At 41.7% G+C, this 24767-nt stretch overlaps 1 protein-coding gene and 1 long non-coding RNA gene across 5 annotated transcripts in view; one reads left to right on the forward strand and one right to left on the reverse strand.

The window, feature by feature from the left end:
• Positions 1-2251: 2251 nt before the first annotated feature.
• On the forward strand, positions 2252-7243 carry LOC113021797 (uncharacterized). The gene is made up of 3 exons (XR_003272357.1): positions 2252-2458; positions 6567-6691; positions 6918-7243. It is a non-coding gene; the product is annotated as an uncharacterized LOC113021797 (long non-coding RNA).
• Positions 7244-8386: 1143 nt separating this feature from the next.
• The window catches only part of mmp24 (matrix metallopeptidase 24), an 84155-nt gene continuing 67774 nt past the window's right edge, over positions 8387-24767 (reverse strand). For 3 of the 4 annotated variants that reach the window (XM_026166541.1, XM_026166542.1, XM_026166543.1), the window contains one exon: positions 19408-21288. In XM_026166541.1, coding sequence (XP_026022326.1) covers positions 20924-21288 — 365 coding nt within the window. In that variant the 3' untranslated portion in view covers positions 19408-20923. Of the gene's footprint in view, positions 10296-19407; positions 21289-24767 lie in introns of those variants that run through there. The other variant, XM_026166544.1, reaches the window with a different exon arrangement.

The raw sequence follows: 24767 nt of genomic DNA on the forward strand, positions 1-24767 counted from the left end.
TTGTTTCTGATACATCTCTGAGATATCAAAAGAATAATCATGATTGTCTTTTTTAAAAAGAACTTTATTGTCATTTAAATGAAATGTATGCAGAGTCAGTGTTTAGTGTGGACCCTTCTTCCCATCCCATGATGAGCAGCTGTTTTTATACAGAAACAAAATCATGTCAATTATGAATTCATTTCTGACACTAAATTATTACACATTCAGGTTTGTTTTTTTAATTTCATATTAATAATCTGTGCTGTTCTGGATGATCTGAAATGAAGGTGTTCTGCCTTCTAAGTTATTTAGTTATTTTTCCAGCAGGTTTTTACACCATGTCTCTGTGCCTGCGAGCGCGTGCACGAGCACAGGAGGAGGCAACATGAAAAAAAATCTTTAAACTGTTTTTTCTTCCTCAACAACCTGCATAGCAACCGCCATCCTCCTCCTCCTCCGTCCTCGTGCTGCGCCGTGGTTTGCTCTCTCAGCCTATCACGTCGGCCTCTCCGCGTGACGTCTTGTTTTGGTGACACTTCCATTAGCTCACCACCTGCGTGACGTCACAGCAGCAGGTTGGTAGAGATGGGTGTGGGGTGGGTTACCAGGGCGGAGGGAACAAAGAGCGGCAGAGAGAAGTAAGAGGTATCACTCCGCCCCAGCGTTAAAGTCTGTTTATACCTGCGCAGGTGCGCCCAGTGTGCCTGATGCGGGCACAGACTGCATTTAGACTTCCATCTTCATGTGAAGTGTTTCCAAAAGTTTCCTCACAGAAATATAAAAACATCCGAGGACCTGTCACAGCCAACGATCCACCTCATCTTTGGACAAGAGCAGTGTTGGTCAAGTTACTTGAAAAAAGTAATCAGTAACTAATTACTGATTACTTCCCCCAAAAAGTAATCACGTTACTTTACTGATTACTTATTTTCAAAAGTAATTAATTACTTAGTTACTTAGTTACTTTTTAAAAACATGATTTACAACCTGAAGAGGTGATAAAGCGATAGATCTTTCAGCCCAATTCTACTTTTTCTACATAATCCATCATACAAAATGTAATCAAATGGAAAAGTCTCTTTTTAAAACTTGTTTTATCAGTTTTAATCTTTTAACTTTATGCATCAAGCAAACATTTAATTATATGCAACATTCTCTGACTGGAAGAAATTAGTTTAACATTTAAACCTATTTTCTGCACATTCCAGCTCATAAAATAAAATATTTTGTGTGTTTACACTCAGTCTTTCAAATAGATGCAAGTAAAACACAGCAGAAAATAAATAAAGTCAAAGACTCAGCGGTCCTGTTGCTCTATTTTCACCTGTAAAGCAGGAGTGGGGCAGGCGGAGGTTTACCCTGGTGCAGGTGTGCCGCGGTCAGTGGAAGAATCCGCGAGTTTCTCTGTGAGTTTCCCATTACGTCGTAGCTACTCGGTGCTTGCTTGGAAGTTTAGGGGTTTTTTTTCCGCTGTAAAAAGAAGTTTTCTTCCCACGCACAGCGGACACTAATGTTTTTGTCACTTTTTATGGAATCAAACTCAAAGTAAGGTCAGTACTTCCACGCTTTAAACGCTGCACGCTCATACTCTCTCCCACAATCGATATATGATCCATTGTTGATCTGCACACAGCTGTTGTCACGAACGACCACTCGCTTACGTCACTGTCATCAGACACTCTTGCAAAAAAAAATCACGGTTTTAGTAACGCAGCGTGCTTACGGGAAAGTAACAGTAATCTAATTACCTTTTGTGCAATGGTAATCCCTTACATCGTTACTGCCCATCTCTGGAGAAGAGTCTCTCTTTGGACCTCTGAAGGGTTGAATAAACACGCCCAGGCAGACGTTAGAGGAGCTTAAAGAGCTTTTTCTCTGTTTATGGATATTTTAAGTTTCTATTTTCACTTATTTTGCATCTATTTTTTCACCGTTTTCATCTCATTGTTTGTATCATTTTGCAGGTCTCTGGTTTGCTATTTGTGGTCATTTTTCGTCTGGAGTTTTACTGCTGTGATCACTCAGTGTCTGATGTCAGTTGTTGTTGGCGTGTCCTTGTCATAAATTCTATTTTTGTCTATTTTCAATCACTCTGGTCTCTTTGTGATCATTTTGCAGAAACCTTTTGTTCTTTACTTTGTTGTTTGTGTTTTGTGTGTTCAGCTTGGTCTGTTTTTTTTTCTCTTTGTTTGTATCTTTGATCACAACAATACGTTTTCTGTCTTTTACTGTGGAAGTCTATGGGGCTGCCACGCTGCTGCCTCTGCTGGACGTAAGAGGAATTGCAGATTGCGGCACTTCCGCGTTGGCTTGGAGATTTCCGCGGAGTGATCCTTCTTCCTCCATCAGGATCTCCACAGCCTTCACTCCGCCGACACGTCGATCGGGATTCTCTGCCTGGAAACATCGCAAACTAATCGGAACCGGCGGCCGACACAGACGGAGCGGTCTCGCGGGCTTCGTGGGGGTCGATTAGGTGGGCTAAAATTAATCTGTGCTCCCCGAGCGGCTGTCGGAGCTCCTGTGCTCTCTGCAGGCGAAGCGATCAGATGTAAACATGTTTGCAGGCTGGAGCGGACCCACACGTGTCACCAACACGGAGTTAGAAAGCCTGAAACACGCGTGATCCCCTCATAATGGGTGACACACGATGCTTAAACAGTCAGGACATGTTTGGTGTTTGTAATGAGGAGCAGGCCGTGGAGGTCTGATGAGGCACAGCTACACAGACACAAACAAACACACTTCTGGTTCCGGGGTTGTCCTCTTAGACTCCGCCCACATCTGCACAGGTGTTCCTGCAGAAGGGAAACATGAACCTGCAGCAGCTTGGGCGTGGTCTTTGAGTTCGCGCGCCTTTAGTTTTCATGCATCTTTTCAGTCATCGGTCTGTTTTTGTTGTTTTGCGTGTATTTTAAGTCTATTTGTGGTCATTCAAGCCTATTTTTAGACATTTGAGTGTCTTTGTTCTCGGTTTGTGTCTGTTTGTGCAGATTTTGCACCAGTTTTTAATTGTTCTGTGTCCCTGACGTCATTTCTACCAATTTTTAGTCATTTTGAGGCTCTTTCTGGCTGTTTTGTATGCAGTTTAAGTTGTTTTTGTATCTCTTTATACTGATTTAAAGTCTTTTTCATCTCATTTTCAGTTCTTGAGTCATCATTTTTGTTTTTTCTTAGTCATTTGTTTCTGCCTCCCACAGACTGCTTTCTTTGAGATAACTGGCAGGCTGACAGTTCGAGTCTGAGCCAAAGCCAGCATGTGTGATTTAATCTGATCATGTACAACATTAAGCACTTTTATAATCATAAACCTTTGCTGCAGTATTTCCAGTAGACATCAGAGATTTCTGGTCTTGTTTTTTACAGAAAAGGCTGATGTGGGATTTTAACCTGCGTATCGTATATCAGCGAATAAAGAAGCTGGAAACATTCAGCACATTTACAGTAAAAATATTAAAGTCGTGGATCTATTACGCATGAAGCAGCGTCTAACGTCTGTCAGCTAACGCCACACAGTCCTGAATCGGTGACAGCCGTTCATCAGAGCAGAGAGAGAATAAAACTGAGGCAAACTCACTCTGGCTTTAATCGAATCAGTAATGCAGATAGGCTGTAATTAATCTGCTGCTGAGAGATTATTTATCTTAATTATTTCCTAGTGGGTGGACCCCATTCGTGCCAAAAGTCTTTCATTACTGACAGAAAAAAAGCGAGAACTGAAGTCAGCGTGGTTTGTTCGAGTATAGCAGCATTCAGAGAGACGGCCTTCTGTGTAACTTTGGTCTCTTTGTTGTCACTTTGTTCATTTTTTGTTGTTTTGTAGAAATATTGAGTCTTTTTGCATTTCGTCACAGTCATTTTCAGTCTCTTTGTGGTCTTTTTGCACCTGTTTTGTGTCATTTTTTCTTTTTTAAGTTGTTTTACAGAAAATCTTTGTGGTTTTTCTGCATTTTGTCATTTTATGTCTCCTAGATGTCACTTTGTCGTCTTTGATGTTGGTTTCTGTCCGTTTTTAGTCATTTTGTGCCTCATTGTGATCATTTTTGTGCATGTTTTGTGTCTGTTTTCAGTCAGCTTGCCTCTTTGTGCTCATTTAAAATCATTTTGCATTCACCGTTGGTCTCTGTGGAGTTGTCAGATCGGAGGTACCTGCCACAGCATTATGCTGTTGCAGCCAGCAGCTGCTTTCTGTGGGTCACATGTAGTTTTGTGTTCAGATGGGAGCCCTCGGGCTGTGGAAAAGCCGAATCGGTTTGTCGTGAGCTGAAGAGGGCAGCGGCAGAGATAAGGAGGCGCACAAGTCAAAACAAAACAATATCTGAGAGGAGGGAGCTATTTTTAGCTCGGCTTTCTCTCCGGCTGTGATCCGTGCTGCACAGAGTCGAGGAGGGAAGCGAGGCGACCGCTCTGAATGCTGATCGAGACACTCTGAAGTTCAGCTATGAAACACACGTCGCTGTGATGAGTTTGTTCGGTGCTCGTTTGTTCCATTTTAACGGGACTGCTTTCTGACATGACTCATTTCTAACCCATTAATGAGAAGAACTTTGGGGGTTGCCAGATTATTTGAATCGTCAGGTCAGCTCTGTGAATAAAGCCAGTAAACAGAGCAGATTTATGAATATCTTTATTTATCCAGGAACAAGTATCATGATCCTTTTTTTGTGGTATAGTTCTATAAAAATGGAACGTGGCCGCCGCACCATCACCTGTTGGTTTGTGGCGTCCTAATATGAAGACTCAGGTTGGGCATTTTCCACTTTGTGTTTCGAAGCCGCTTCCTCACTGACCAACAACATGTCCCCAAAACATCTGTTTCTTGGAGCTGCCATCACTTAAGAAATGGGCCTGAATGTCTTGGCCCAACTGGAGTCGATGGCTGTTTTGATGGAGGTCGCCGCCATGATGTCACCTGTTGGTTTCTGAAGTCACGTTTTGAACTTTTATGAGGCGCCTGATGGCAGCAAGCAACTCTTAATATATGCAAAACAAACCAAAGTACACAAATCTCCAGTAAAGCTCTTTTTTATCTACTTGGTTCAGATGAAAGGTGTTTGAAACGAAGCCATCAGCATTTTTACTGTTAAAACAATCCAGCTGTTCTCTTTCTTTCTTTGTGCTCCACTTTAACGCTCATCCAGCAGATGAGCCTCCTCTGGTGTTAGATTTAGATCTGGGCCAAAGGAGAGGCTCATAATCACATTTATGTGAAAATTATCACAAGTTACTGCCTCGGGGTCCGGCCAGAAGGCCACAGTCATTACACATTTGTGAGGCAGTTAATATCTTCTTGTTTTACTGCCGCCGTTTCTTCCACTGGCTCGCCGGCGGTGTTAGAGACTCCGTTTGTCTCTGTGCCTTGAATGAAAAGTGTGAAAATATTCAGCAGCATTTTGTTCTCGTTTGTTCCAGAAACGTCCCAGCTGTCCCCGAGCTGGTGCTCATGCGTCTGAGTCTGGAGCGTCTGGAGCCGCAGGCCGACCAATCAGAAGCTGAACGATTAGTTCAGTTGTTTTTCTCTAAGGTTGAATCATATTTAACATCAGCACTTCTTAACGGTAGGACTCGGTCACACAGACCGGTCTGCAAACATCTGGCAGCCGCCGGCCGTTGCAGCGGTTGCCCATAGTTTATTTGGGTGACACCAACCAAAGCAAGCGGGTGGAGGTTATTGGTACAGCACCATCCTCCAGCAGCTTCCAGCAACCGTCACCAACCAGGGCACAAACATCCCAGCGCTGCTGTGGCTCCACAGGACGTCAGCAGCAGGTGTAGATGCTGCTTCCTGTTACCAGACAGAACTGGCTCTGGTTCGGCCTTCAGGGGAGGACTGCAGAGGAACTCTCAGATCTGAGTGGATGAGACTGCATGATTTATTCAGACTCTCCAAACAGCTTCTGTTCAGACAGTTAATGAACTTAGCAGCGTTTATGCTTTTAGCTGATGATGGCGGTGTTTTCTTACTGTTCCAGCTCGTGAAGCACCGACACACTCGTGTGCTTTATCGTCAGGGTAACACGATGCTGAAAAGCCCTTCTGGTTATGTGTAATTTCCCAGCATGCATTACACATGGCCGGGAAAGCCTGGGCAGCTCACGGCGATCGTGTTGAGCAGAGTAAGATGATCCCTCGAGCTGCGTCCGGCGAGCTGATTGTGTTTGTCTGATTGGATTGGTGTCCTGGACGGGATTAGGGATGTCCGAGCTGATAACCAGGAGTGGCGGTGATGTCTGCTGTCCGCTTCCTCTCCGTCTGTAGCTCTCTTCCTCGCTATCAAGGCCTTTCTATCTCTGTCCTCTCCCCGTCTCATTTCACCCTCCACTGCATACATTGCACCGCCTCTTCAGTTTAGATAGAAGAAGAGTTTGTGGGTAACAAGCCTTTGACTTTTCACCCTCTTCACTCTGCGGTTTCTTTCAACCTGCCATATTTGCTATTTATTAACCCCAATTAAATGATAAAACTTCTCAGGTAGTCACTGCTCCGTCTTCTCATTCGGCTCTGACTGAAACCAAAAGATCTTTTTAGTGTTTTCCTTCTGTAAGTCCTTTAACCTCAGCTTCCACCTGTGTGCTTTTTCTCAGGCGGGACTCTTTTTCATGACTAAAGATGGGAAGTGATCAGAGCCACGAGAGGAAGGCTGAGGAGGCCGAGAAGGAAACTGAAAAACACGAGCAGTGTGACACAACTGAGGACGCGACTCCTGAAGGTAAACGCTCGACTCCACGATGGAAGCACAGCGATGTGTTTGTTCTCCTGCGTTCACGCCAAGAATCTGGTGTATTTTTAGTAACTGCTGACCTGTAATTATAAAAAAGATTGTTTCCTTTCAGAAGAGGTCGTACTCAGATTTTCATTTTACAGGAGTAAAATGTCACCGCGCACTGAAATTCATGCAAATTTCAACATTTTTGAAACGTGTTTCTCTTCCACAGAGGTGCCAGGAGAGCTGCCCCAGTGCAGGATGGGAAACAGGAGGGTGGACAGCATGTGTTTCATGATCTCGTGCACTAACTGGTACTGAACTGGTCCCCGTGTGTTGGGCTCGTGATGAAACAGACGCACACTGGAGGATCTGTCTGCGTCTGTGCTGCTACAACAACAAATGCACCGGACTTCACTTTCCTTCAACTCGAAAACAAGACTAATGATAAGAGGAAGGGATGGAAAAGGATTTCAAACGATGGGTCACAAGAGTCGTGGACTGTGTGGGAGATGCTTGGATTTCTGGTCATGCCAATAAAGACTGAACAAAAGTAAAGAAGTGTTGCTCGTCATGCTCTGTGGGTCAGAGAGACGCGAGAGCTGAACTAAGGTTGCTCACTTCAGCTGTTGATGTTCAAAAAGAATTAGACTAGAAAGGAAAGGAAAGGAGGATGGAAGAGGGAAAGGAAGGAAAGAAGGAGATTGGGAAAGGGAAGGAAGTAAGGAAAGGAGAAGGAGGCATAAAAAGGAAGAAAGCTGACAACGGAAGGAAAGGAAGGAAGAAAACGAAAGAAGAAAGGGGGTTAGGGAAGAGGCAGGAAGGAAGGGAAAACGGATGACAGAAAGAGAGGAAAGGAAGGAAGAAAGGAAAGGAAATGAGAGTACCTAAGGAAGGAATGAAACGGGAAGAAGAAGACTAAGAAGGAAAGGGAACAAAGAAGCAGGTAGGAACAAAGGAAGGAAAGAAGGATGAAATAAGGATAGCAAAGGAGAAGTAAGGAATGAGACCAGAAAGGGCAAATGAATTAAGGAGTGAAGGAGGAAAGGGAAAATCAAAGAAGGGAGCAAATATGAAAGGAAGTAAAGAAGGAAGAAAAGAAGGGAACAAAGAAAAGGAGACCTTTGGGTCTAATTTGTTTCACTCAGAGCTGTAAAAATGCAAACACACTGCAGCGTGTTCAGAGTTCAGCAGGAACGACATTAATCAGCAGACCTAAAGACGTTTCAGTTGAAGACGTGATGGATTCATCAGGAACATCATTATTCAAGTCTGTGATAAGATTAATGCTGCATATCTGACACTTACTGTCTCATAATTATGAGAAAGTCTTCAGGTGGTTATAAATCATCTGTGCTTGAGAGGACGGGGCGCCGAATGATTTAAGTTTAATGAATATGAGCTCGGGTTCTAACACAAGTGGCTCCTTTTTCCTTTTTTTCAACAAAGTCGTTCGGAGAACGTCACAAAAGCCCCGACTGGTGTGAACAGACGGGGAATTTTACAGGAAACAAGACGGATGACGTCCCAGCCGGAGACAACATGAGCCTCAGTTTGGTTATTATATCAGATATTACAGCTCGACTGAAATAGTAAAGGAAATAAAGAAGGAAACAATAAGGAAGAAAAGAGGGGAAAAGGAAGCAGAAGGAAGAATGACAGAAGTAGAAAGGAAGGAAATATGAAAAGGAAAGGGTATGAGGATGAAGAAGTTGAAAAGGGAACAACAAATGGAAAGGAACAAATGAAAAAGGAAAGGAAGCAAGGAATTAAGAATCAGTGATGGAAATAAAGAAGTATGGAAGGAAAGAAAGGATGAAGGAAAGACATTAGAGAAGATGATGGAAGGGAGGAAGAAAAGGAAACGAATGAACAAACTTAAACTGTAGTTCCTCCTGTGACCACTTGAGGCTCCAGCAGTGACTCAGTGCCTGTAAACTCTGTGCTATGGATCGATTCCTCCTTCCTAACCCTGCACGGGGTTTACAGGCTTTATAACCCACCCAGCTGATGGGTCCAGTCTGTGTCAGAAAGCAGGAATCAGGACTAGAAGATAAGCCTGGTATTAAAATGTCCTTTCATGCGCTTTAACTCGTCCTGAGCAGCCGCCTACAGTGTCTCACATGGTGGTAGAACTTTTAAAGTTTACCCAGAATGCACTTTTTTGGTTTCCTCTGCTGAACTATGAGAAATCAGATCAATAACGTAGCAACGCGTGCTTCTGTGTCTCTACATCACAGACATTACGACAGGAAGACGCCCTTTTCACGTGTCACGGTTCTGGTACAAATAACAGAAATGTGAATTTTGCACAAATATAAGCTAACAATAACTTTGATAACGCTCATGTTGGGCAGACTTACTCACTACTTCCTCTTGTGGTCCAAAATGGCATTACACCAGAGAATCCTGGTGCTGTTTTAACTTTGGGGATCTGTTTTAGACAGAACATCATGGATGTTGCTTCTTCACGTTCTCCTGGTGGGTTCAGTTAATTTTACAATTAAAGAAACATCTTTTCATTTGACCTTCAAGATGAGAAAAATAGCAGCTGTTCAGTGAGGCAGGAGGACAGAGCGTAAGTCTTTCCATAGCAGAGTGTGGACGCGTGTCCTTGTGAGACGTTAGCAGGTCGACTCCTCAAAAACCTCCGAGGGGAACCCTTAACTTGCTAAATGGTGATGCACTGACCCATTTCGAGCAATTACAGTTTCAGCCATAAAGCGTATGAAGTCAAAAGCATATGAACGACCCAATGATCCATTTGGACGTAATAAAAGAAGTCAAATTTTCTCCAAATGACACATTAAATCTCCATGAAATTAAAACGGAGTTGGAAGGCATCAGTGTCTGAGCTCGTCTGCTCCGTCACATTACTGGGCAGGTGGCTGAACATATTGCATTTCATCAGAAGAGCAGCATACGTGTCCCTAAAGGGGCATTTCTGCAAAATACCACAAGGCAGATTTATGATGCACATCTGTTAGATTTTTCCTGCTCGTGTTGCAGATGCTCCGGAGCAGTTAACGAACCTGCGAAAAATTCATCCCCGATCAGGACTATTAAAAAAAAAATGAAATGTGCAGATTAATGCATGTACAGAAAACACAGGGAAAATGCTTGTTTTCCTTTTTAGATCAATAAAAATATGTCTGTTATGCAGCAGCTGTCTGACACAGTCGTGATGAAGCAGGGAAACGGCATTAAAGCGAACACAGAAAGATCAAAAGTTAGATTAACGACGTTCCTGATATACAGAAGGAAAAGGAGCACAGCAGGAAAAAATTAAATGATGCCCTCAAACAGCCTGCGGGGCAGCGACACAGTTAGTCAGAAATGTTACCATGTTCACGGGAAACTCGGGCGTCCACCAATCAGCTCATTTCAGTTCAACTCAGACAAACATTATCTTCATAATGTGCTTTATAGAGCAAAAAGCTCACAACAGAGAGACAAGCCCAACAATCACACAATCCCCAATGGTGACAGCTGGGAGGAAGAACTCCCTTTTAACAGGAAGTGACCTCAAGCAGAAGCAGGGTTCATGGGTTTCAAATGTAACTCTGGGCCCATCAGAGATGTAATCCATGACTCATGACGAGTTATTGATCTGCAAAAAAGTAAAAGACGCGTCTTAGACGATGAAGTTTTCACTTTTATTGACAGTTCATTGTTAACAGAACAGGTGTTATTGGTATATGACCAGCGTGGACAATAAAACCAAAGCAAACATAGAAAAAACAACAACAAACATCTCTGTTCCAGTCAAGTGTTTAAATAAGAAAACCGCAATTATAATTTTCTCGAGTCATTAACGTAAACATGCCTATCAGACATAAGCATCGTCATAAAAATGGTACAACGTCGTGTGCAAAGGATGATGAGGTTCATCTTAAATAAGAGAGAAATAAAGATAGAAAAGGTTCTATTTACAGGATGTCCGACTGGAACACGAGAGAAACCAAACTGTGCTTTAGTTCGCTTGTAAAGAAGTGAAGCCAAGGTCCGATTTTTTTCATTTTAATTTTATAATCAACCCATTTAGTCATAAAAACCCAAAAATCCAAAGAAAAACCAAACTGTATTTACAGAAAACGTCTTTTTCTCTATAAGAAAAACAAACTGAAGCGAATCTCTCTTAAAGCTATTTCTGATAAAATCTCCCTAGAAGTAATAGTAGTAGTGAAACTATCCAGAGAACATCAGTATATCTTCAAAAAGTCTGCCAGACTACCTTTGATATGTTTTTATTCTCCTACATTTTTTAGACAACGTTAGAAACTAAAGGCAACAACAGGCAAGTTAAAGGAAGACTCAGCCACGTGACGCCACTCCCAGACCTCAGCGACGCGTTTGTGTCGGTGGAATTTAAGAAAGCAGGTTTTTGCATTCGTCGTGATAAAAACGGTTCTGGATGCAGTAAAACGTGTTGTTTTGGATTTTACAGGCTCCACAGCTTCATACGACTCAGATTTGTGTCTCAATCACAACATAAAGTGTGTTCAGCTCATTCTGAGTCAATCAAACACTGAAACATTCAAAGTAGAAATATAAAAGAATCTGCAATGGAAACGATTTAAATAGATATTTCACATAAAATAAAGATTTCATAGTTTCTGTAACATTTTCTTTTGAACAGATCAGGTGAGCATAACTAACAAACATCATTTCATCGTCGTGTTATTGTGACTTCATCCTATTTTTATTTATCTGGTTGTTTTGAACTATTTCAGTGGTTTGACTTAATCAGCTGCGGCGTATCCGACGCTGTAGGCGCCGCACTGAATGAAAAACATTTGACTTGAATAAACGTATGTATATGAAATCCAGCAAAATAAATATTTCCTACTTCCTGTAAGTTAGCAGCACTAAAAAATATGATTTATATTTATCTATAATTAATTTTCGCATTTGACACCATCAATAAGAGTAATTTTCAGCTAATTATTTTCCTTTTATATGAATTTAATTATACAAACTTTTTTGTTATACTGTCTGAAACTGCTCTTGTAAATGTGCGCTGAGCCTCGATGGGATTATCTGATTGAATAAAAGAAATAAAAAATATTTGAGGTCCTTTCTGAGGTATTTTCACTGCAGCTGCTTTCTAAGCAGCATTTAGTGTCTTACAGAACTGCTGATTTTTGACATTATAAACAATGTAAAATAAGCTACAATGTAAACCTGTTTGCTCAAAGTAATTAAAGATTGTGAGATAAATATATATATATTTGGATAAAGACGATCTTTTTTCAGATATCTAAACTCATTATTATTTATTAACTTGACAAATGAGATTTTATAATCAAAAAGTTTCAGGTTGAGGTTATAAACCATGACGTTTTTAAACCTCTGCTCGTGTCATGAAACAGGACTTTGTAGATGTAAACCTGTAATCAGGAACTGGAGGCTGTCTGTGGTTACTGCGTCCATCCATCATCTTCACTCAGAGCTTCATCGGAGCCTCGGCTTCTCCTGCTGGTCAGGATGGAGCACAGAGAGGATTACAGTGGAGCTCATTAGCTGTTAAGCTTGTGATTGATTTCCAGGAGAAAGAGCAGCTAACGTGTTATTGATCGGAAACACAAAGATCGATTTAAACCCGAGTACATTTCTATATTATTACAGCTCCTCATATTTGTTTTGCTGCCGTGGACTCTGTAGGATTCGGCATGTGGACCAAACCAAAGCTATTCTGGGAGCCAGTCATGCTGAAACACATCTGACATCACTTTAATGGTCGTTGGGACAAAGTCAACTAAAATAATCAAAAAGTTTCATGATTTTTGCCCCAAAAATCTTTTAAAAAATCTTTTATCTATCGCCATCTTTGCCAGTTCTCTCACCTTAGCTGCTGCACACTGTACGGATAATAAATGGATATTCTTTGGAACCATATTTTTATAATGTATTGAAAATATTGTGCATAGCATTGTTTGCGTAATTTCCAACCGCCTTCCCTGTTATTCAATTTCTCAAATGTAGAATTTAAGTTAAAGCACTGCTGCATGGATAACATGTAGAGGTCATTATAATAATTGGGCCTATAATGGGATTTGTGTGAGGTGCTGCAGCACTTGGGTTTGAAATCTGCTGAGCGTTTGGTGAATTCAGGAGCCTTTTGCTCCCCGTGTGTCTGGAGTCCCTGAACTGTCGCATATTTGCACAGCTTTGTGTGCTCGGTGCAAAAACACACCGATTTACTGTGTTTCTTATGTTTTTGCCTCCTCTGTGGATTTGTTACTTAAACAGGTCAATGAGCAGGTGAAAGCCTCGTGCAATCAGTATATGCAAGGCCCCTGCTGACTTTAGCATCTTCTAGCTCAAGTTATATATTAATATTATTTTTGTAATATATTGTGACGTTGATTTGAAGAAGCCGTGAGCCTTGGTGAGTTCTCCGTCACCTGTGGTGTCCCTCAAGGATCTATTCTTGGCCTGGTTCGATTTTCTTTACACCCACTCCCACTGGGATCCACTTTTGGAGAGCTCATAATAATTTTCAGTTTCATCTATATAGCACCAAATCACAACTACAGCTGGATCGAGGCAGTGTTTAATGTAAGATCATCTGTTCCACAAAAGGAACCCAAACTCTTTGCAGTTGCTTTTAGATTTTTTAGGATCTAAACTCAACAAACATGCAATAAAAACCTGCGCATGACTTCAGCCAGTGTGCTGACACTCGACACAGACGCCACCATCGAACACTGGCTGTGGTGTACCGGCCTACAGGGAGGTCTCAATATGTTGTTACATCAGCATCAGTTTATTACTTCCCTGTTTATTTTAAAATTAATTTTAAGGTTTCATTATTTACTTTTAAGCCATTAAGTGGGCAGATTTTCTAACCAGTTGCTTTTCCTGGTCTAAATCTTTGACCACTTTTACACTGATGCTCAACACATACTGCATACGGACCTGGATTTTATTTGAGGTATAAGTAGGCAATGATATACTTATTATGTATTGTATATGAAGATTATTATAGATTTGTTGTTAGACAGTGTATCAGTGTTTTGATATGTACAGCACTGAAATCTTCAGATTATATTTAATTTCAGGGAATGTTAGGAAACCGTTGGACCTGTAAAATAAAGTGTTACTACATCCACGATAGCTGCATTTCTCAGAAACGTTTTAAAAAATCAAAGATGTTGCTTTGCAGCGTCTCGTTGCTGCCGTTTCTTCTGAACGACCATCTCTGAGTGTCACCCAGATCAGGAGTGGCGGTGTCAGATAACTAAGTCTACCTTTAAAGGCAACTCACTGTTGTCCGAAGCCACCAGAACATCGTCCGCAGACCTGGGACAACATGACACAGACTTCTGTTCACTTCTTTGATCTTTTTTCATTCCTGGCGACCAAGTTTCTCCTTTTGTTAAACTGAAGCTGACACACAGACAGTCATGAGAGTAGGAATGTGGAAAGAAGAGAAACCAGGTGCCAAAGTTGACAAATCCAACAACGGCAGCAGAAATGAGACACAATTCAAAGACAGTTTATCCCAGGTCTGCATATCCATAAAAGAGGACCTTTCGCCCTCTGTGACAAACACAGAACTGAGCTGAATAAATACGTTTCAAACTGAAAGAGCTGTGGACAGACAGTGTCCTTCACATACTTTAAAAATCTCATGTACATATATCTTGTCTCTATGCATGTCCCATAACTAATATGAATAATCTGATCACAACAGCATGTTTTCTTCCTGTATCCTTCTTCACGTTGCACAAACAGACATCTGCTGAGAACACTGTAAACAGCTATTCTTCTGTAAATCTCAGTAAATATATACAAAGACTTTTCTCCCAGAGGATTAAAGTAGAGGTGGTGGTGAAACTTTAGTAAAGAGTGCATGATTTAAAAATATCTTTATTTTTAAATCATGTAAAATACGATGGAAAATTTACCAGCTCACCACCCCTCCTGTGTGAAAACTGAATCCTCTCTTGAAGTACTGCAGGCCACTCGAAAAGCTGAACTTGCTGCTTAACTGAGAAAAAACCTCCATAAAAATTTGTTTTGTACAACTATTCCAACCTGATGAGGATGAATGAACACAAGGTCTGGTTTTACAAAGAGATTTTAGTTAGATTTTCTTTTTTTATGGTTAAAGCGTAAAATCTGTATTTTTAAATAAAAATAAAAAATTATCTATGAGATCTACAAACGTTTAAATTTCACTGTTCAGCTAGTTAAGGTTAGCTGTTGATCCAGTTTTAATTAAATCCAAATTAACCTCCTTATACCTGTCAGAAAATTTAAAAAAGTACAATATCTGAGTTACTGAGACTATCACTCTGTAGTAATCTGAAAGCTAAATCTGAGATTATACTGTAGAAGTATATATAAGCCTGATGCAAATTTCATCTTATTGTGGTTGAAAAAGTAAAATCACAGTCATAGATAACTTTTAGATAAAAAGTATCGTTGCATTAATGCATAGTTTACCTTTTGAGACAAAGCTGTAAATACAGTACAGCCATAAACATGAGTGTAAAATTAAACTGGAATGACACCAGATAATTACAATAAGCAGATTTAACTAAACCAAATATTTCACTTAGACTTTAAAATCTAAAACATTGTTCTTAGGATCAGAACATTAACTCTAATAGTTAAATACAAATCTAATTTTAGGAATTTTTAAATTACAAATTTTAGCAAATTAAACTAGCTAGTGTCAGTATGACTTTATTTCAAATGGACACGTTCACTGACCTCATAATATTACATTAGAATATTTATTATTTATTTAAAAGTTTTCAGCCTTTCACATCTGATTAGTCCGACTGAGAGGCAGCATTCAGAGGTCTAATTGAGCCTGACGTTAAAGGTAAGCAGACTACAAGTCTGTCTTTGTGAAACCAGCCCTCAGTCACTCATGTCAACCTTCACAGGAGCCTGAAAAAGAAATACGAGTCAAGCGACCCACCGTAAAGCTGGCAGCTTTAACCCGAAAAGTGCTGAAAAACCAGCACCAAGAACTGCATGAAAAGTGTTTCTCTCAACATGAACAAATACTGCTGAAGTGCCCTGGAGCAAGGCACTTAATCCCCAACTGCATCGGTGCAGCGACTCGGCGGCCTGCGACATGTAAGAAGATGTAAAGAGATTTTTAATCTGCCTGCTACCGTCATACATACAGTAAGTACATGACAACAACACTGACATTAGTAATAATGCTGTGTGCGAGCTAAATAACAGCACTCTGAGACTGCGGATCAGCACCGAGAGCGAGAAGAATGACGTAGGAGACCGTTATTATTACACGCGTGTGCGCTGAAGCGGGGTGGGAACCCCTCGTTAGTGTTAGCGGCATGAAATGTTTACTCCCTCAAGGTGAAGACACTGCAAGAAAACTACAACTCTCTATCTCCTCCTCGTCTCTCAGAGCAGCTATGACAGCGCCGAGCCTGGAGCTACGCTATTTACAAACCACAACAAACAGCCAACTACCAGCTTAACAAGCTCGAGGATCACACGACATCTGCCCCACGTTTCCTCCAGAAAAGTCAGGAAGGCAACCAGCTAATATACCCGTCGAAGCAGTTTACAGTTCATCAGCTCTGTTCATGTGCAGCATGTCTTTAAGCTCCGTTTTTAAAATTAAGATTTCAGTGTGACAACAGTATTAAACACTGACCTGCTGAAAAAGCCTCAAGCTGAGCATTTTCCTCGTTGCTATCAAGACGTTTTGACCAACAAGAGGAGGATCTGACTGCATGTTATTGACTAACAACGTGACCCATATAATGACCATAACGTGTTTTAATCACTCAGACGTGAGACGAGTGACCACAGAGTCAACAACAAAGTGTTTACTGAGGTCACAGCGAGGAGCATAAACGTCTGCACGAGTCAAACCCGGGCAGCCATCAGAAACTTTGCTTTCTTTTTACACAGAAGTGCACCATGAAAAACAGTAAGTCACCTTTTTGGTCATCAAGAACTGACAAATAAAGTCATCTGACCAAATATCAATAAGTATCGAAGTTAACCTTCTGTTCATTGTACAGCCAGCTGTTTGTCCTCTGCACGACTGCGGTACTTCGTGATATCCCAACAGAAAAGCAGTCAAACTGTCGGTGCACAGCCGCTGAAGTTGGTTCACGTTCTGAACCTTAAAGTTTCTTGTACGCCTGTGAGAACGGTGATCGTTTCTAACTCTTAGTGGAGCCGCCGTGTTTGCTTTTGCAGCATTTGTACATGGAAATCTCCGATAACACCCAACCTACTGATGACAGCACACGTGACCCCGTCGTTCTCATTACTTTTCAGAGCGCAGCTTTTCAATTTTCCTCTTTTTAAATTTCACCCGCCGAGGAGCTCTGTTCAAACCATCGAGCTGAGAAAGCACAAAGAGAAAAGACGCGTTTGGTCCTGGAGGCAATTTTCTTTGGATAGACGTTCGTGTTTCCGTTAGCTACACGACCCTCCCAGCAGACTTTTTCTGCATGCTGTAAACAGGCTTAAAGGTAAAAAAGCAGCAGAATGTCTTGTTCTGCATTTATTGGACACCTTCAAGGAACAGATATGCACTTTTCCAACCTAGTCGAAATAGTGCTGCGGGGTATTGAACGCCATCGATTTGTGCTGAATGCTGCGTGTGCTGAATTGCTCTCGACAGCAGCGAGTAATTGCAAGGATATACGCCGCGAACACATTCAATTACTGCAGGACAGAGAGCTTTGTGGATGAGCCGACGAAGGCAGGGTAGAGAGAGGGAAAGCTTTTTAAATGTTTGGGGTCTCGAGTAGGTTTGTTGCACCTACTTGTGCAGGAATCACATCATTAAGTGTTTTAGGAACAAGATAAAACAGGGACATTGTGTTTGCCTGGGCTTAAAGCAGGCCTGTATAAATGTTCAGCTGCGTCTGGATAAACAGTGACTCAGTCGGGATGTCCCAGCGGTGTTTTTTAGCTGGAGGTGCGAGGTCACGGACGGGGGACTCCAAAGCCCCTTTGGGGAGCAGAATGGCCTCCGCGCGACCCATTATGAGTCATGTTAGGAGGGTTAATGGCATTTAAATGAGCAGCTTGTGTGTTTAAATAAAGCAGCCTTTATAGTTAGCACCGCAGCGCTGCTGGAGTGTTACATAACAGCACTCAAATCTGCTTCTTTGAGGGTACATCGCTGCCTTTGCGAGGCCAGATGGATAAAACTTTTCATCAAACAGCACAGACATCTTTATGTTGGCGTCCCGCTCGGCAGCTGTTAGAAACGTCCAAACTTACGCCCTAAAATTTTTCATTTCAAAGGATTAAAATGGAAACAGATTGGATGTAGATTTCAGTCTGTCCTAACAAACCTTAATGTACCCAAACACATATCGTATAACTTCCCACTTTAAATGCATCCATATAACTTCATATTGTGAGTTGACTGAGCATATTTGCACAAAGCTAACACGTAAAGATGTTTAAAACCATAAAACCTGCCAAGTCAGAGCTAAAGACGAAGAGGAATATTGGCACTTTTTCACACCACACTGTAGCCTCCACGGTGAAATCGCTTGTCAAATCAAATTTATCGAGTTAGTGGTGCTCACTGGACGTGACAGAGGCCTTCGTACAGATGGATTTAAATCCTAAAAAAAAAAGACAGGAGAGGAGCCCTGATGGATTCAGGAGGTCGAGGGGGAAACGATTAGAAGGACAAAGAGACGAGAGGCCGGACGGATGAGGAGAATTACAGCAGGACAGCGAGAAAAGACAGTCGGATTAAAGCGAGGGATGCGAAGGGCATGTAGCCCCTATTAGAGCTTTGTGAACAGAAGTACTTCATTAAGCTTGGTCAATGTCGCGGCGCCGCAGCCGGCATACTAATGCAGACCCACGCTCTCCAGCTCCCTGCAGTCAAACCTCTCCTTTAACTTTGTGTTTCCTCCCTTTCTTCACTGTAATTAGTCTTTCATTAATGACATTTATAGAAAACTGAAAATATGCTTTGGAAGAAACATCTCTGCGAATTTGGTAAAGTTTCCACCAAATCATTTTTCCATCGTGTTAATAGACTGAAGGTTGCATCTGGTTTAACCGCATCCTGCAGAAATGCTCATGCTCAGTCTCTCCTTATGTTGAACTGACGAGGATACTAAGGCTACGTTCACACTGCAGGCGAAAGCGCATCAAATCCGACTTTTTTGACCCTCTGCGACCCATATCCGATCCTGGTGTGACAGTGTGAACGGCACAAATCCGATATTTTCAAATCCGATCTGGGTCACTTTCGTATGTGGTCCTGAATCCGATACCTATCCGATGTTTCAGAAAGCGACTGCTGTTTGATGGTCACGTCGCATTAAATCCGTCTTTTACGTCACCGACACAAGACAGACGCCAATTATCAGCGCCGGAGAAGACACCGCGAACGCTTCCTGGACATCCAGCGTAGATGTTAGTGACAAGACAATGTTGGAGAAACGTGAACATTTTCTTTGTACTGTATAATCTGCAGATTCTGACAGAAATCTGCAGCTATCCTTTGAAGCACTGCTCCTCTAAAACAGCAATAAGGATCATTATTAGGTTATTTACATTATTATGTGAATAACAAAATAACTTAAAGCAAAAATTGGGAAACGTAAAGTCCGAAGTCTTTATATTAAGGGCCATCAGTCAAACAATATTGTTTGCTCTGGGTCTGAACAGAGCGCGTTGTGTGTGACATCATTTTATTTGTAGTGTGAACGAGCAGACAAAAAAATCGGATTTGATCAAAAAATCTGAATTGAGCATTAAGACCTGCAGTGTGAACGTAGCCTAAGTATCCCTCACCAGGTGACCCGTGCAGTCGTAAGTAATCGGTCACCACACCGGTAAACATTCACAAATTTTTTCTAGTTACAAAGAGGCTGCCGTCTTATTTTCACTCTGATTGGGTCTCAACTAAAATAAGTTTGATGTGCGTGCTGTAGTAAAACACAAAGTCAAAGGTGAGAATAAATACTGACTATTATGTAACATTTAAGAGAAGCTCTGAAATCATTATTAATCACATGTATGTTCAGAGGAGGAAGAGCCAATCAGACATGAGGTTACTTTAAAGTTCATTCCTCAAAAATAAACCCTTACAATTTACCCAGTGATATGTTTGTAGCTGCATAAACACGAGTAGCTTTTCTCTGCGTGTCCAGTAACAACAGTCCGATATATTTTATAACATATAAAAAGGGACAGAAAGAAAATCTCCTGCTGGTAAAAAAGTTAAGTCAAAGAAATGGTTTTAAAGGAACTCTGAACTTTCTGTTGTGGTTAGCACCACTGCTACATGCCATGAAAGGAAACAAGATTCAAGTAAAAAGCACAGCGAGGGCATGAATCCTTTTTCCTGGTTCATGGTGCTTCATGAATGATATTTTCTACAATCATTAAAAAATGTCTCATGAGGCGTTTCATGGATTTATAGAGCTCCTTAAATCTGAGAGGATGTTTAAGAAGTTTAGTGTTAGCATTTTGCTAAGCTGTAGAGCTTTTCCACGTCTATACGCCGATGACTTGCTATTCTACGCCTGCAGAAACCAACCAGTGTAAACAGGCAGTGTAAACCAGTGCATTTGCTTTTTGATTTTAGATGGACCAAGACAATAGTGATGTTTTTTGTGAATGATGAAAAAAGAGAGAAAAAGATCCTCTTTGACAGTTTAACATCTCAGAACAGCTGAACGCAAATCAAACAAACATCAGTGATCCACGGAGAGATCCTTGGTTTTTTTGTTATGGCCTTTCTACCTATATTCTATTTTCAAGTTTGATATTTGAAACTGTTTCTCTTTTTTTCTTTAAATTTCATCTGACTTGTAGCAGTTCACATATACAAGTTGTTAAAACAAGCTTGGAGGTGATATCTGGCTTAGAGGAGCATCTTTCTTTCTCCACTCTTTTTAAATTTTCACTGAGCAGGAGAGCGGTGTGTTGTACGTCGCAGAAGAAGGTTTCAAAGTTCATACGATCCCATTTTAAGTGAAAGCACAACCAGAAAGATGCATTTTGAAGTCTTTTAGATCGTTCTGGATGTGCTATAAGAAACAAATCTCTCCCACTCTGAGCCAGAAATCTGAATCCACTCCCAAAAAGACATTTTGAGTGAGCCTACATCTTTAAGCAATCGTTAGCGTTTTGTCCTTTGCTAGCATTTTTGGCCATTAGCCTACATTAGCTAGCTAACGCATGACTACAGCTCGACCGTCCTTCAATCCACGACCTTTGACCTATTCTGAATCAAGTTGGCTGTCATACCCACTCCTGAACAGGGTATTTATAGTAGTGCTGTGTCATGGTGTTTTGCTGCACTCCTTTGTTTTTAAACTGAAAGATCGTGTACACGAGCACCAGGATGCACAGCGACAGAATGCAAGGGATCACCACGGCGATGGCATTGACTGTCGGGGGGACGTCGTTGATGGTCACAATGATGCCGACATCATCCGGGGGCAGCTGGCGTTCCCCAGGGTTACCGTTGTTGCCGGAGCGCTCCATGTCGGACTGGTCGCAGCCCATCCAGTCACGCAGGATGGACTTTGGATATCCAGGCTCCACAGTCAGCTTCTGGTTATCGAATTTCCAGTACTCCTTCCCCTTGTAGAAGTAGGTGTAGTCTGAGGATGGGAAGATGCAGGGGCAGGAGGATGGGAGAGTGATATCAATGAAAGACCAGAGCAGAGGAATCAGTCAGGTGAACTTTTTTTTACTGAAGCAAAAATAAACAGAAGACACTGAAAGTACAGCAAATTAAGCAACTACCCAACGGCCTCCGACACTACAGGGACCCAAAAGACTTGAGGATATGTTGCTGTGCCTGATAAACGTGGCTTGGTAGAGACACACAAGGTATCTTTGGGTATGGGCGCATTGAACGGTTTTTTCAGATTAGTCCAATTTAGTTTGTGGAAGGACTGGCAGTGCATTTGTAGGTTTGTGTAGAGTTTTGGGAGCTGTTCCTCGCTTTCTTTACTTTAAACCAAGCTAATCTGATTGCATTCAAAACCAGTGGCAAAATAACAGCGTTTGAGGCAAAGCTGTAGACTGACTGCAAACTATTCATTGGCTGGACTTTGGTCAAGTCTCCTTAAAACTTGTTCCAAAAGGAAAACTGTGACATTCAAGACACTCTGCTGCTTTCGAGAAAACACGTGTTCAACATTTGTTGCCCTCCAACAATTCTTGCATCTCTTTATCTGTTATCTTTTTATATATTAGAATAAAGCAAACATAAATAAAGGCTTCTTGAAAGAATGAATGACAAGAGAAAAAAAGTTGCGACTCAAATTCAGGATCTCCAGCCAATGGTCGCATCCCCGGGTTGATGATGCTGACATCAGAGACGAAGAGGCGATGATTATGAAACTAAAGTTTATCACACAATACATGAGCCATAGTTTAGATGTACATACATATAAATGGTTCTAATGTGTTATCACAAACAAACACGCTCCAGTAATACTAGTTATTGTTGTGTTTGTCATTGAGGCAGGACACAGAGGCTCCACCACCTCGACTTCTGTGCAGTTAACTTCATACCTGTTCATATGGAATTTCCACATATTTGACGCACTTTAAATATAGCATCTTGTAATTTCCAAAACGCTGTTTGTTTAGCATGTAGCTAAATAGAAATCAGCACTAACCCCTAAAGCTATTTGATTTTGACCTGCTGGACGTTACGATGTCAGAGTCATGTGCCCAACCTTTTAGCTTTTTTAATTAAGAAGAATCGTGAGCTTCAACATAGCCGCTGGATCATCGCCCTGCAAGCTTCAGAGCTCCAGCTGTGAACCATCTTAAACATCTACTGTGGTACCACAGGACCACAAAACAAACACTTCTCAACCATATTACACACATATTGCATGAGCAGCTACTGGTTCAGTGTCAGAAACACTCGAGGTTTCTCGGGTGAAGTGGCGCTGCACTTACTAACACCAAACAGCGATTAACAGGAAACTCCTCAAAAACTCTCTCCGAGGGAACGAACACGTCCATGCACGGCACAGAAAAACGCCGTCCTCCACTCTGAAACTGTAACTCATCCGTCTGCAGCTCTGGTGTGTCCCTGTGGTGGTGGATCTTATTAGAGGCAGTATCGTTTCTGCTGTGATGTGGCGGCTGTAGGCAGCGACCATATTCTGGTCCCAGCAGTGGATGTTCTCACTGAAGGACGATGTTATGCAATGCCTGCGAGACGGATGCTGTAACAGGAAACACTCAGCGACACGTAAAGAGAAGAGTGCATTTGTTAACTAATATTACTGTTTTATAAATATCAGCTGTTTCCTCTTCAGGCGTGTGGAGGCAGCCCTTCAGTTCAGCAAAGAGACCATCTTATAAAGTCATGCATTCAGATTTTACTGTAAAAACAGAAGCAGGTGGTTGGACGTTCTTTAAAAAATGAAACAACTTCGGGGCTCAATGGATCCTCCCGATGGATCAGTTCGTCTCCACGGTCACTTAAATCCTGTTTGTTGTTACTGGATGTGCCAGCTATGATGTCACTAGAGCCCATCATCATTTAACTGGTGGTAAACAAACCAGATCCAGTTTGTAATAAAAGCTAACGTTTGCTCTAACATGTTGACACGCTGCTCGTCTGCACACACGCGACGGTAAAGACTGACTTTGAAGGTTTTTCTGAGGACACGAGGTGTCAAACATCACTCTGGTTGTTGCTCTGGAACAAATTCTCAATAACAAGTTGTGCAAGATGATGTGCAGCGTCTGGCAAAGCAAGAATTTCTGACGCAGCGACTAAAACACGGTTTGAACCCAGCTCTGTATGTTTACTCCTCCACAGACTCCACTGTGAGGGGATCACATGCCGAAGTAGCAACAACAGAAAACACCCACAGGGCTTCTTGTGCCGTCTGCCTTTTCGTCTGCTCCATCACCTCCGAACAGCCCCGAGGAAACCAACGCACAGTCGCACACATTTGTCTGTTGCCTCTAAAGTCCCTGCAGGACGGTTTCTCATCTTTGACACCACACCCGGCTGGCCGTGTCGTCCTGTCACCACGTCGCGCATAGATCGGCCTCAACTCCACAGAGGAAGCCGCAAGGTCACAAGGTCACCGCTCAAGGAAAGGAAGTGACGATGGACAGTTTTCTGTGTCTCACACCTCTGTCGCTGCATTTTATGACCCTGCAGCATAAACAGCTGACTAACAGGGTTTTTACTCAGGTGTCCGAACGTACACGAGTATTTTTGAAAACGCAGATTTTTATATGCGTTTGGACCTTTCGTCCACACGTAAACGGCGTTTTTGATCACTGAAAACTGAGATTTTCAAAAACTCAGTTTTTGCGTTTACGTGTGGACGAGGAAAACGGAGATTTAGCAGATAGAGACAAAACACTGCTGCTGTCAATCTATCTGCAGTTTGTCCACGCTTACATACACACACAGTTACTGTCCCTCCATTTACACAGACAGGCGTCAGAGTGAACATTCAACACAGACGCTCTCACAGTCCTGACGTCGTCGCTTTTGAATAAATGAAATTGTTTTAAATTAAAATTTGTGCATGCTGTATGCATTTGGTTCATTCCTAAGTTGTGAGTCTACACCAGCCAAAATGCTGTTTTTGGTTATTGACATTTGAAATGATGACTTGAAAAGTAGCACAGAAGTAAAGCCTGTTTACTATTTCCCGCCCTGACTTCTAGACTTCTGATTGGCCAATATTTCTAAACGGCTAGGATTTGGCATGTTCTTGACAACGTTTGACTGCGTTTTTGCTGTTTACATGTGGACAGAGATATTTTTCAAAACTGCACGTGTGGACGTGGCCTCAGTGTAAATATAAGCTGCTGATTGTGACTCTGCATTGCAATTCTTCTTCAGTTTACAGTCAGCTGAGTTCTATGGAAAATGGAAATGGACGTATTTTTCTGTCAGCGCTATGTTAAAAGTAACGTTTTTGCATTAAAATTGCTTTTACCTGATGTCTGTATATTATGTAACTGACTGGAGTCAAACTCTCATAAAAATAGAATTTAATTCAAGGAAGTTTATAAGAAAACAAATGTAGGAGACAAACGGTAAATATGTTGGAAGAAATTATTGCTGTCTGCGTTAATCTCG

This window comes from Astatotilapia calliptera, chromosome 5 (genome assembly GCF_900246225.1).
Source record: "Astatotilapia calliptera chromosome 5, fAstCal1.2, whole genome shotgun sequence".
NCBI lineage: Eukaryota > Metazoa > Chordata > Actinopteri > Cichliformes > Cichlidae > Astatotilapia > Astatotilapia calliptera.